Source organism: Aquarana catesbeiana, linkage group LG01, assembly GCF_042186555.1.
Source record: "Aquarana catesbeiana isolate 2022-GZ linkage group LG01, ASM4218655v1, whole genome shotgun sequence".
In the NCBI taxonomy this organism is placed as follows: Eukaryota; Metazoa; Chordata; class Amphibia; order Anura; family Ranidae; genus Aquarana; species Aquarana catesbeiana.
In genome coordinates, this window is record NC_133324.1 from 502869188 (window position 1) to 502881507 (window position 12320).

Below are 12320 nucleotides of genomic sequence, written 5' to 3' on the forward strand. Positions count from 1 at the left end.
GAGCTGCTAAGTAAACGTAATATGGGTTAGGCAGTGCTAGCCCGCCCACGTCCTTTGCTTCCTGCAGAGCTTCCAGCTTAATACGGGGGACTTGTTTCCTCCATATCAATGCGAGTCTAGGTTAGGGTGGATAACTATTCCCAGGTACAGAAATGTATCTACTACTTTGATCTGCATTGCCATTGGGGGTAAGGGTGAAGCAAGGGGATCCAGCGGTAATAGCATGGATTTGTCCCAAACTATTTTGAAGCCCGAGAAGGTCCCGAATCTTTGTATTAATGACATGAGACCCGCCAGAGAGTCAGAGGTATCACCCAGGAGAAGAGCATCGTCGGCATACAGTGCCACTTTTTCCTCCATATCACACCGCTTAAGGCCCCTTTCAAACGGACGGACTGTTCAGGTCCACCTGACAGTTTTTTAGGCGGACCTGAACGGACGCTCCATGCAGGTCTGTGGAGTGACGGATGTCAGCGGTGACCATGTCTGCTGACATCCGAACCGCTAAAATCAGACATATGGCGATACGTTCGCATCCGTCCTGGCGGATCAGATGAGATCTGATGAAAACAGACATGCTGTCCGTTTTCGTCCGATCCCTCCATAGGAATCAGCAGCGCTCTGACAGGCCCCTCCCCACTCAGTGAGCAGAGACGGACCTGTCATCCGCCGGCTCAGCAGAGATCAACGGAGAGATCTCCTGCTGAGCTGGTGGACTCCGCTGAGCGGATCCGCCTCGTGTGAATGAGGCCTAAATCCACAAATGTTAGGGTCCCCTCTAATGGCAGCCCTGAACGGTTCTATTGCCAGGGCAAATAATAATGGGGATAGGGTGCACTCCTGTCTCATACCCCTGTGCAATTCAAAGGAGGGAGATAAAGTATTGTTAATCCTAATACGAGCTATCGGGCCTTATAGAGCAGTTTATTCCAAGAGATAAAAGTGCACCCCAGGTTAACCACTTCAGCCCCAGAAGGATTTACCCACTTCCTGACGCTGCCATTTTTTGCGATATGGCACGGTCATGCAACGCTGTACCCAAACAAAATGTATGTCCTCTTTTCCCCACAAGTAGAGCTTCCTTTTGGTGGTATTTGATCATGCACATGCCCCACATACCCCTTAAAGCGCTCGCTGTACAGCTTCGGCGATTTGCTCAGGGGAGCTGGTTGGCAAGTGGTTAAATTTCTCCAGAACCTTCCATAGGTATTGCCACTCTATACTATCGAATGCCTTGGCGGCATCAAGTGAAAGAATAGCCCTGTGTCCTTGGTTATCTGTAGGAATTTACATATTTAAATATAACCTACGGAGATTATTTTCCGTAGAACGGTTAGGTATGAACCCCGATTGGTCTTGGTGGATGATTTTGCTTATAACCTTTTGAGAGTCTCATAGCAATAACCTTAGTAAGCAATTTCAGGTCAGTGGTTAAGTGAAATGGATCTATAGGACTCCTGACTATAGGCTGATCAGGATTCTTCCCAGGCTTCAGCAACACAACCACCACCGCTTCATACATGGAAGATGGTAGACTACCCTGTTCTAGTGCATCTATAATCGTATCATTGGGCTAAGTTTAACGTTATAACTATTGACCAAATAGTACATCAAGGAGTCTTATTATCTTTTTTGAAATTGTCATCACATTTTAATATTCCAGTGGGTGATTTTTTTCGTTGTATGCAGCTTTCTCATGCTTTTTGGGGTCAATTTTCCCAAGGTCCACCTCAACTTATAGAGTCTGCCCTGGAACAAGTGATGAGAACAGAATGTTCCAGGAAACCTACCAAGTCTGTGTCTACCTAGTATCTTTACCTGATATGGGAGGACTCGGGGCACGGTGGTTGCGGGACATTCTGGAATTGGGAGAAGAGGAATGGGAGGATATATGGGGTTTTCTTTTTCAAGTCCTAGTCTCTCTTCGAGTCTCTCTTCGAGATAGACTTATACAATTTAGGATAATTCATCAAGCATATTATACACCCTATAGATTACATAAAATGAGCCCATTGCATTCTTGCGATTGCTGGACATGTGGTGGTTCTACAGGAGATTTTTCCCATGTATTTTGGACCTGTCCAGCTATCACCATGTTTTGGACAGAAATTTTAGATGTGATTGCTGAAGTTACATCGGTTTCTCTAAGACAGAATATGGAGATTTGTTTATTGGGACTGGTTGGATATATCATCCCCACAGTGGCAAAAAGAACGCAAATAAGTTTGCTTCTTTTTTACGCAAGAAAGGCAATCACGTTATGTTGGAAAAAGCCAGCTCCTCCTTCATTGGCCTTTTGGAAGCATCTAGTAAATAATAGTCTAATGTATAAAGACACTTATTGTAATAGAGGATGTCCAAAACATTATGAACAATATTGGTGTAGCTGGTTAGCGGAAGTTAAAACTGTTTCTGAACAAGATATGTTTTAAATATAGGATGTATTTAGTGGAGTAAATAATGATAAATGGGGCCCTTCTCTATTTAAAACTGGAGTTTTATATTGGGAGTTATGGAACGATTCTTGACAAAGGGAGCTGATAAGTATATGAGCCACACCATAGTATTGGTTTTATTGGGTATTGTATATTGTAGGTGAAGCTCTTATGAATTTTGTTAGAATGTTTTAGATGATTTTGTACTGAGGCGTCTGCGAGAGCTCATCTTAGGTAGGGTTTTAATGTATTGTCTTATGTGTATTATGAATTGCTATAATAAAAAGAATTCTAAAAAAAAGTAGGACAGGGAAGAGGGCTATGTCACTGCTATGAAGGACAGAAGGGGAGGCCGGGGGTGATGTGAAGGTGGGGGGTGTGATATAAAAGGAGGAGTGAGGACAGGAATATGAAGGGAGCCTGGGGATTGCAATGTGAAGGAGGGTTCTTCAAAGGGGGGGGGGGGGGGGGGTGAGGACAGGAATGTGTAGGGGGGTGATATGAACGGTTCCTGGGGACTGCAATGTAGAGCGGGGTTCTATAAAGGGGGGTGAGGACACGAATCTGAGGGGGGCTTAGGACTGTAATATGAAGGGGGGTTGAGGACACTGCTGTGAAGGGGGACTGCTGTGAAGTGGGGGACTGTGATGTAAAGGGGGGGTAATTGGTAATGTGAAGGGGGGCTGTGATATAATGGAGTGGGTTTGTGATGTGAAGGGGAACTGAGAACAGTACTGTGGGGGTGTAAAGTAAAGCGGAGGAGCGGTTGTGATGTGCAGGGGGGACCGAGAACACATGTTCTCACGGGATTGGAATGTGAAGTATCTGAGGCTAGATTCACATCATTGCGTCCTGCATTCTGCTTCTACTCAGAAAGAAGTCCCTGACTCTTTTTTTAAATTGCTCTGTACTGAGCCCACATGGTGCTGCGGCATCATGTGGTATAGCACTCACACCTGGCACATTTTCCAATGTCCAGAGGTGCCATTAATATCAAATATGTGATCTGGACCTCTGCTGAAAGAAAATTTTACTGACTGAACCTCTATGAATTTTAATTCAATACCCCTGTTCTAGATGAAGGCAGTGCTTGCATAATAGTGTGATCCAGGTTTTATCTGATTTTCAGAGCTTGCAGGTACCTGCATTTCCACCCTAGTGCCAGTTTGCTTTTTTATAGATATATGTGTTTGTATTTTGCATGTGGTATCATTCCTTACCATGGGACATAAACTTGCTGGAGATCACAATAAAATGCAGCAAAAAAAAAAAAGCACCACAAAAAAAAAAAAAAAAAACATTAGTGAGAACGCCAGTGTTGGATACAATGCTACAGGCCCCTCTATGTGCTTCAGGTGCAGATGCTATGAGGGCCTATGATCTTGTGGTTTGTAAATACTATAATATATGGGATATTTATCAGGGCTTCAGTGCATTCTGAGTCCCTGACCTGAAAAAAGTATGCAGATCAAGAGTTCTGACATGACTTCCTGCATGCTTTATTCCAGGTCAAGAATCCACTGCACCAAAGACAGTGGCAGCCAGGCATCTAGAATTTTTATAATGAGGTTAACCTTGGCAGCTTACATATTTTACTTCAGTACCAGATTCCTTTAATTCTATTGTTGGTTCTCTTTGCATACAGCAGTGAATGTCAGAAAAATGTCCACAAACTTTGCTACTGGTGGTATATATGCATGGCACAATATAACAATATATCATTCCCCTAGTGTACATTCCAGACGAATGGGAAGTACCACGAGAAAAGATCATCTTGCTCCGAGAGTTAGGACAAGGGTCCTTTGGAATGGTGTATGAAGGGATTGCCAAGGACATAATAAAAGGAGAAGCTGAAGTACGAGTTGCTGTGAAAACTGTGAATGAGACCGCAAGTCTTCGGGAGAGGATAGAGTTCCTGAATGAAGCCTCAGTCATGAAGGCATTCATCTGCCACCATGTGGTAAGAACTATAATTCTTTTAGAAAAATATGGCAGTTTAGTTGACATTTTTTTACATGAAAAGTGCCTTCATGACTAAGAGGAAGTTTCAAATTTACACATTTAATTTATAAGATAAGAGGATTGAAATACCTCATTCTGTTTTTAGAATAGGCTCTAGTTAGGGAGACTGCAGCAGCCATGATAATCTATAAGTGGCAGCGTAAGAGGCTTCAATCCATTGTGTATTGTTGAATTAAAAGTCACTGAAACAATTTTGAAGTTACCAACTGCAAGTCAGTTACCTAATAAAATCATCCCAGCCATCTGAACTGCAAGTTGGTTACTTAAAGGGTACAGAGAAATCTGTAAGGTGAACTTACACAGGACCCCCACCTCACCCCACCCCCCCCCACCCACCCCCAAATCCCGCTGACCTGCATAGTGGCGATCGCCCGTTCGGAGCCCTGATATAGCCGCCTCACGGCTATGACATGGGTGGCGCCGACCAATCGGAACCCGCATAGTCCATCCTCTCAGCGGGGAAGAAGAGAGAAGGCTGAGAGGATTTCCAAGCTCTGGAGCCTTGAGGCGGCTATACCGGGGCTCAGAACGGGCAATCCCCCAACATGCAGATCAGTGGGACGGGGGACGGGGGGTCCTGTGTAAGTTTACCTTACAGATTTTTCTGTAAAGGTGAACTTACACTTTAAAGTAGACGTTTAATCAAATCCTAACTAGATTTAAACCTGCTCCCACCCCCATTCTAAGCCCTATGGAAACTTCCCTGTAATGGAAAGATGTCTATACTTATCTATACTGAGAGTGCCCCAGTCCGGTCACATGATCTGTCCAGCTACCCGCTTTAGTGAAGAAGAGAGATCGGTGACAATGGCTGTAGAGCCTGTGCGATGACGTCACCTATAGGCTTACTATGGGGCATCTGTTTGTCAGTTGCCCCTCCTCTACGCTGGATCTGGGAGCTGATCATGTGACTGGATCATAGCGCCCTCTGCATAGGTAAGTATAGACATCTTTTCTCTACAGAGTAGTTGGAACAGACTTAGCATGCGGGTACGAGCAGTTTTAAGTATAATGAGGATATGACTAGACTTGCACTTTAATAGATTTGTCTCAGCCATCTACCTAAAATGAATTTTCAAATACAGACATTTTCCCCCTGTAGTAGTTGGCAACTTTAAACCAACCTTTCCCAGTGCTCAAAATAATATTATAATAATTTGCATAATAATAGGTTTGTTTTTATTAGCTGCACAGTAAGGCTATGTTTCCACTAGTGCGTCCCCAAAGTCGCGCGATTTTGCCGCGATTTTTTACCGCGATTTTACCGCGACTTTTTACCGCGATTTGAAGCAATGCCTGTATCTATGGACCTCAAGTCGCATCAAAGTGGGACCAAAGTAGTGCAGGGACTACTTTGAAGTCGCTGCGACTTGAAGTCGCACAGATATGAACGGTACTCATTGGAAATCATGGGAAACAATTTGTCATGCGACTTTTCAGTCCCAAGTCGCATGAAAAGTCGCACTAGTGGAAACAGAGCCTAAGGCTCTGTTTCCACTAGTGCGACTTTTCATGCGACTTGGGACTGAAAAGTCGCATGACAAATTGTATCCCATGTTTTCCAATGAGTACCGTTCATATCTGTGCGACTTCAAGTCGCAGCGACTTCAAAGTAGTCCCTGCACTACTTTGGTCCCACTTTGATGCGACTTGAGGTCCATAGATACAGGCATTGCTTCAAATCGCGGTAAAAAGTCGCGGTAAAATCGCGGTAAAAAAAATTGCGGCAAAATCGCGCGACTTTGGGGACGCAATAGTGGAAACATAGCCTTACTGTGCTTAATAATAAAGTGCAGTGGAAATTGTCTCTGAAAAGCAATCAAAGATTTTTTTTTTCTTTAGTAAAAAGTTTTTCATGGATAAAGCATAGTACCTAGCAAATAACCTTTCTTAGAGCAGCTGGTGAGTAACTGTGAAGCTCAAAGCATCATCTGCTTTCCATACTGGTGCCCCCACCTTCCTCACTATCAAGTGGGTCATTTATTGAGTTGTGTTCTAGAAAATATCCTGAAAGTACTGTTGAATACATACTGAGGCAGCTTTTACAATCCATTCATAAGGTGATTTATATAGATCTGCCTTGCAGTGTAATCTGTAAGTAGATCTCTTGCTTGTAGTAAACAACTTTGCAAAGTGAAGGTGTCATTTTTGGTGACTGGAAAGTTAGGTGTCATGGACATTTTTAACTTGGCTGTTAGGGCGTCTGGCATATTTATTTATTTTTACCTCTATAAATGCACCTGCGTGTTAGCCGCCATGCACACATAAGCTTTTAGAGGCAGAAAAAAAAAAACACAGCCAGCACATCTGGTTCCTGGAAAAGCGTCTAAACACGTGTTAATGCTAAGGGTGTTTAGCTCTTGAGTATTAATTAATTTCAGTAGCCAGAATAAATTATAATTCGTTCTGACCATTGAAATGAATTAACACCCAAGCTCTTGACGCACGTTTACAAACATCAAGCTTTTTTTTTTTCTGGCAAAACACTACTGCCAGGAGGAAAGGAGTCTAGGAGAGATAGCAAAACACCAAGTGTGCATGAGGCCTTAAAGTCACTCTATTACTACTTTACTTTTTCAGGTTCGTCTCATAGGTGTTGTCTCCAAAGGTCAGCCTACACTGGTTATTATGGAACTGATGGGGCACGGAGACCTCAAAAGTTACTTGCGTTCACTGCGCCCTGATGCTGAGGTGAGAACAGTTGACATTGTTTAACCACTTGCCTACCTGCCCAATTCTGACACTTCTCTCATTAATGTAAAAATCTGTGTTTTGCTAGAAAATTACTTGGAACCCCCAAACATTATATATATTTTTTTAGCAGAGACCCTAGAGAATAAAATGGTGATTGTTGCAATTTTTTTATGTCACGCAATATTTGCAAATTACTTTTTCAAACACAATTTTTTTTAGAAAAAACACACTTTAATGAATTATAAAAAAAAAAAACAAAACACAATATATAACCCAATATTGTAAAATATGAAAGCTGATGTTACACTGAGTAAATAGATACCCAACATATCATGCTTTAAAATTGTGGACGCTCGTGGAATGGCAGCAACTACGATACTTAAAAATCTCCATAGGCAACGCTTTAATAATTTCTACAGGTTACCAGTTTAGAGTTACAGAGGAAATTTAGTGCTAAAATAATTTTTTGCTCTGACGTTCGTGACGATACCTCACGCGTTGTTTGAACACCATTTACATATGTGGGCATGACCTACGTATGCGTTCACCACTGCGTGCGAGCAGTGGGAATATTTTTTGATTATTATTATTTATTTTATTACATTTATTTTTATTTTGACACTTTCCCTTTTTTAGAAAAAACTTTTTTTTTTAGCACTTTTTTCCCTTTCGCAAGAAATGTAAACATCCCTTGTGATAGAAAGTAGTGACAGGTCCTCCTCAATAAGACCCACATCTCTCCTCTACAATGTAAAGCATTAGATAAAAAAAAATTGATCTAGTGCAGGGGTCTCCAAAGTATGGCCCACGGGCCACATCCGGCCTGACAGATTTTTTTCAGCCTGTGAATTTGTGTAAAATATACAATGTGGCCCTCAAAGTGAAATGTTTGGAGACCCTTGATCTAGTGCTTTAAAAGCGCATAGAGATGAGGGGAGGCCATATTTCCTCTGCTCATCACTGTTACCAGCTTCCCCAACCGCCGGATTGGTTCTCGGGGCTACCGATCATCCAGGTAAGCTCGAGAACCATTGGGAAGTGGCAGGGGGGCGACCCATCCCGACGCTTCTAAAAGTGATCTAGCGACCATTCTGCTGCTCGAACCACGTTTATCGTTTAGAGTCGCTGTCTGGGAAAAAAAAAAACAATACCAGGGTTATGGCATTCTGCCGCAGCCTTAACCCGCGATATTCCACTTTGACCGAGGATGTCATTTGTCTATGGCCCGATCAGCAAGTGGGTAATGAGGGAAGGTTAAAAGGTAAGAATATACATAAAGACTTGCACTTCTATACATGCCTTTTTGTCTCTTGGAATTGCCTTTAGATTAAAGACAATAAAGAATGAAAAGGAGATGGTCGTCTCTTTCCACAACTTCCTGGATTCCCTGCATGCTTTGCAGCTTCTCCTCTGCTGTTTACTTATTTTTAAGGACTATTTGTCCCATGGTATCTTGCCTGCAAGCAGGGATTCCTGTACTGAAATTCCTCCTTTCAGCACCTTTTGTAGTTCAGAAGGCAGGCTCTGTGAAATGTGACACAGCGTTGTCTATCAAAAGGGCATAGTGAATATGTGTCACAGTTCAAAAAGTAAATGTTTAGGGATCTTCACAGAGTAAATTTACAAATGTCAAGATCATTCAGAGTAACAGAATTAACCGCTTGCTGACCGGCTCACGCCGATATACATCGGCAGAAGGGCACGTACAGGCATATTAACGTACCTGTACGTTGCCCTTTAAGAAGCGGCTTGCGTGCCCGCCGCAAGCTCCGTAAGTGTGATCTCGGGTCCCGGGGACTCGATGTCCATGGCGATACCCGCGATCATCTCACGGAGAGGAAGAACGGGGAAATGCTGATGTAACCTAGTGACACTGGCACTATTCACAGCTCTCTGTAATCGGGAGTGGTGATCAGTGTCGTGTCACACATAGTCCATCCCCCCCCCATAGTTAGAATCACTCCCGAGGACACACTTAACCCCTTCAGCGCCCCCTAGTGGTTAACCCCTTCACTGCCTGTCACATTAACACAGTAATCAATGCATTTTTATTTGCACTGATCGCTGTATAAATGTGAATGGTCCCAAAATAGTGCCAAAAGTGTCTGATCTGTCTGCCATAATGTCGCAGTCACAATAAAAATTGCTGATCGCCACCATTACTAGTAAAAAAAAAAATAATTAATAAAAATGCCATAAAACTATCCTCTATTTTGTAGACGCTATAACTTTTGCGCAAACCAATCAATAAACGCTTATTGCGATTTCTTTTACCAAAAATATGTAGAAGAATACGTATCGGCCTAAACTGAGGAAAAAAAGATGTTTTTTTTATATATTTTTGGGGGATATTTATTATAGTAAAAAATAATGTGTTTTTTTTCAAAATTGTCGCTCTTTTTTTGTTTATAGCGCAAAAAATAAAAACCGCAGAGGTGATCAAATACCACCAAAAGAAAGCTCTATTTGTGGGCAAAAAAGGATGTCAATTTTTTTTAGGAACCACATCGCGTGACTGCGCAATTGTCAGTTAAAGCGGCGCAGTGCCGAATCTCAAAAAGTGCTCTGGTCTTTTGCCAGCCAAATGGTCTGAGGCTGAAGTGGTTACGCTAGGTTGCTAGGAAGTATTGAATACATCTAGGAAGTGAATATGTTACATTTTGACCAGATAACTTTTACCAACTTTTCTCATTTCAAAATTATAAAGTGATCATTTTTTTTTATTTCCTTGCTTCAGAATAATCCAGGCCGTCCAGCTCCCTCAATACGGGAAATGATTCAGATGTCTGCAGAGATTTCTGATGGCATGGCTTATCTCAATGCCAAAAAATTTGTACATCGTGATTTGGCTGCTCGAAACTGCATGGTTGCAGAAGATTTCACTGTGAAAATTGGAGGTGGGTTAAAGCAGCTTAAGTTCCTTTTGAACTAATCGATTATGTTTATAAGGAATGTTCAGTGCTCATTATGTTAACATGTTTTAGATTAGCACGTTATGTTGCTTTGATCCAGTATGATAATCAATTCTTAAAGAGAATTTAGATTGGGGAATGTGACGAATGTGTAGTATTGTCATGGAGAATCCAGAAAGGCGCTGGTGACTATAATGCTCCACATAAAGTATGCTACCGGGTTTTCAAAAACAACCAGATTTCACCAGCGGGTAGTACTGCAAATGAAAGTGCAACTGCAGCCCTGGGTTTAGCGCAAACCCTGGGAGCTTATTATAAATTTGGTTCTAGGGGAATTTTTTTACACAATCAAAAAGACATATCTTTTGTAGTTACCTGGGAAATCCTTAGAAAAAAAATAACAGCTAGGATTTTGCACACATATTCAATGATCCTTTAATTTGAAAAATGTGACAAAATGATCACAGTATATTTCTTCAATTCATTTTTCAGTTTCACTTATCTACAAACTGTCAAATTAACTTTTCCTCATAGATTTTGGGATGACTCGTGACATATATGAGACAGACTATTATCGAAAAGGTGGAAAAGGGCTGTTACCAGTCAGGTGGATGTCCCCGGAATCCCTGAAAGATGGAGTATTCACCACCTTCGCAGATGTCTGGTAAGAAATACATAGGCATAGACGTCATTTTACAAAACTCTTTCAGCAGCAGCATGCTGCAATCATGTTTTCTTTAATAGAATAAGCAATGTATTTCTTCTAGTAGTATGAAGTGCTAGTATCACTACTGTGTTACAAATATATCTGAGGAATACCATGATGTTTGTTATATTTTATTCTAGACCTACATATCAAATACCTAAACTCCAAACATAGTTTCTCTGCTAGTATCAGAACACGATCACTCAATCAAACTTGTATTTTTAAATATTCAATTGTAAGAGGCAACAAGTACATTCACTGCATGTCAGCTTAATGCCCCATAAGCTAAATATCAATTTAAACAAAACCAATAAGTAAAATAATGAACAGCGCAAGTGGTAAATTCAATAATTAATAAAACACAGCTGCAAGCACACAAAGTGATATCTACCTTCACAACAAATATCCATAGAACAACATGCTGCGCTTCAGTGAAATGCAGCACATTGTTTTATGGCCAAAATCTAAATATGTTTTGTCAGCTTCTCTCTCCTTATTCAGTCAAGAAAATAGGACATTTTCTGACCCTCTAGTCAAAATACCGATCATCTGAGCTGACCTTATGTGATTGATTTTACACACTGAGGTTGCGTATAAAGTTGATACAGCGTATTACAAACATTCTGCAGTTGGCTGCACATGGCCACAGGTAATTTGGCTTTTGGTAATAAAACAATTATTGAGATATTTTCTTATTTATGCTGTCTTGTTCTCAAAGGTCTTACCACATGCACATGATTTTGCTGGTAAATAGCCATGTAACAAGCTTGTTTTAGTGAATGAATGTCCAAAAAGTGAAGGGTAAAGGGCAGTAACGGTGTCAACCAACTGAAATATTTCTTATAGTGGTTTGACTTCAGCATAGTCACTTCTGAATATTTTGTGTGGGTTACTGCACTTTGCACTAAAATATTGGCTCCTTGTATTGTTTATAGACGAGGGCTGAAAACCTAAGTAAGCAGTAAAATCCTGTTGCACATTACTGCTTTGTTTGGAAATTTGATCCTGGCCTTAGATCCATCACTGTCATTATACACTGTTTTCTTTACCGTACATCATGGGACACAGAGCACCAAATTAATCACTATGTGGGTATATAGGCACCTTCAGGTGATGGACACTGGTATACCCAATACAGGAAGTTCACTCCCCTCCTCCTATCAGGAGTACCTTTTTTCGCCAGTGTCTAAGGTGTTGGTCATAAGTGAAGATGTGCTTTGAGGTGCTCCAGGAGGGATCCTTGCTGGATTTAAATGGCCTCCATAGACCGGATCCATCCAAAGTACCACTGAGGCCAAGGTGGATGTACCCGGGCCTCGTATACGAAGCACGAGGTTTTGCCTGTAACGTCTCTCCAAGGGCTGGACCCCGGGACCCAGGGCTTTGGTCATGCTTACATTACCTAAAGTTTTTCCCGGCGGGGTGCTATTACAGGTCCATGAAGGTTTGCTAACGCAGCCCGCTGTGATGGGTGAAGGTTGGATCTGTCTGTTAATTCAGCAGAATCCTTCGGTGAGGATAAGGTAAGAGAAGAAGCCTAGGAACTATAAA

The 12320-nt window shown here is 41.7% G+C and overlaps 1 protein-coding gene across 1 annotated transcript in view; it reads left to right on the forward strand.

Moving 5' to 3' along the window:
* Nucleotides 1-12320, forward strand: part of INSR (insulin receptor) — a 252051-nt gene that overhangs the window by 215728 nt on the left and 24003 nt on the right. The window contains exons 16-19 of the mRNA XM_073593061.1: nucleotides 4166-4395; nucleotides 7038-7148; nucleotides 9889-10048; nucleotides 10598-10727. Coding sequence (XP_073449162.1) covers nucleotides 4166-4395; nucleotides 7038-7148; nucleotides 9889-10048; nucleotides 10598-10727 — 631 coding nt within the window. The remainder of the gene's footprint in view (nucleotides 1-4165; nucleotides 4396-7037; nucleotides 7149-9888; nucleotides 10049-10597; nucleotides 10728-12320) is intronic.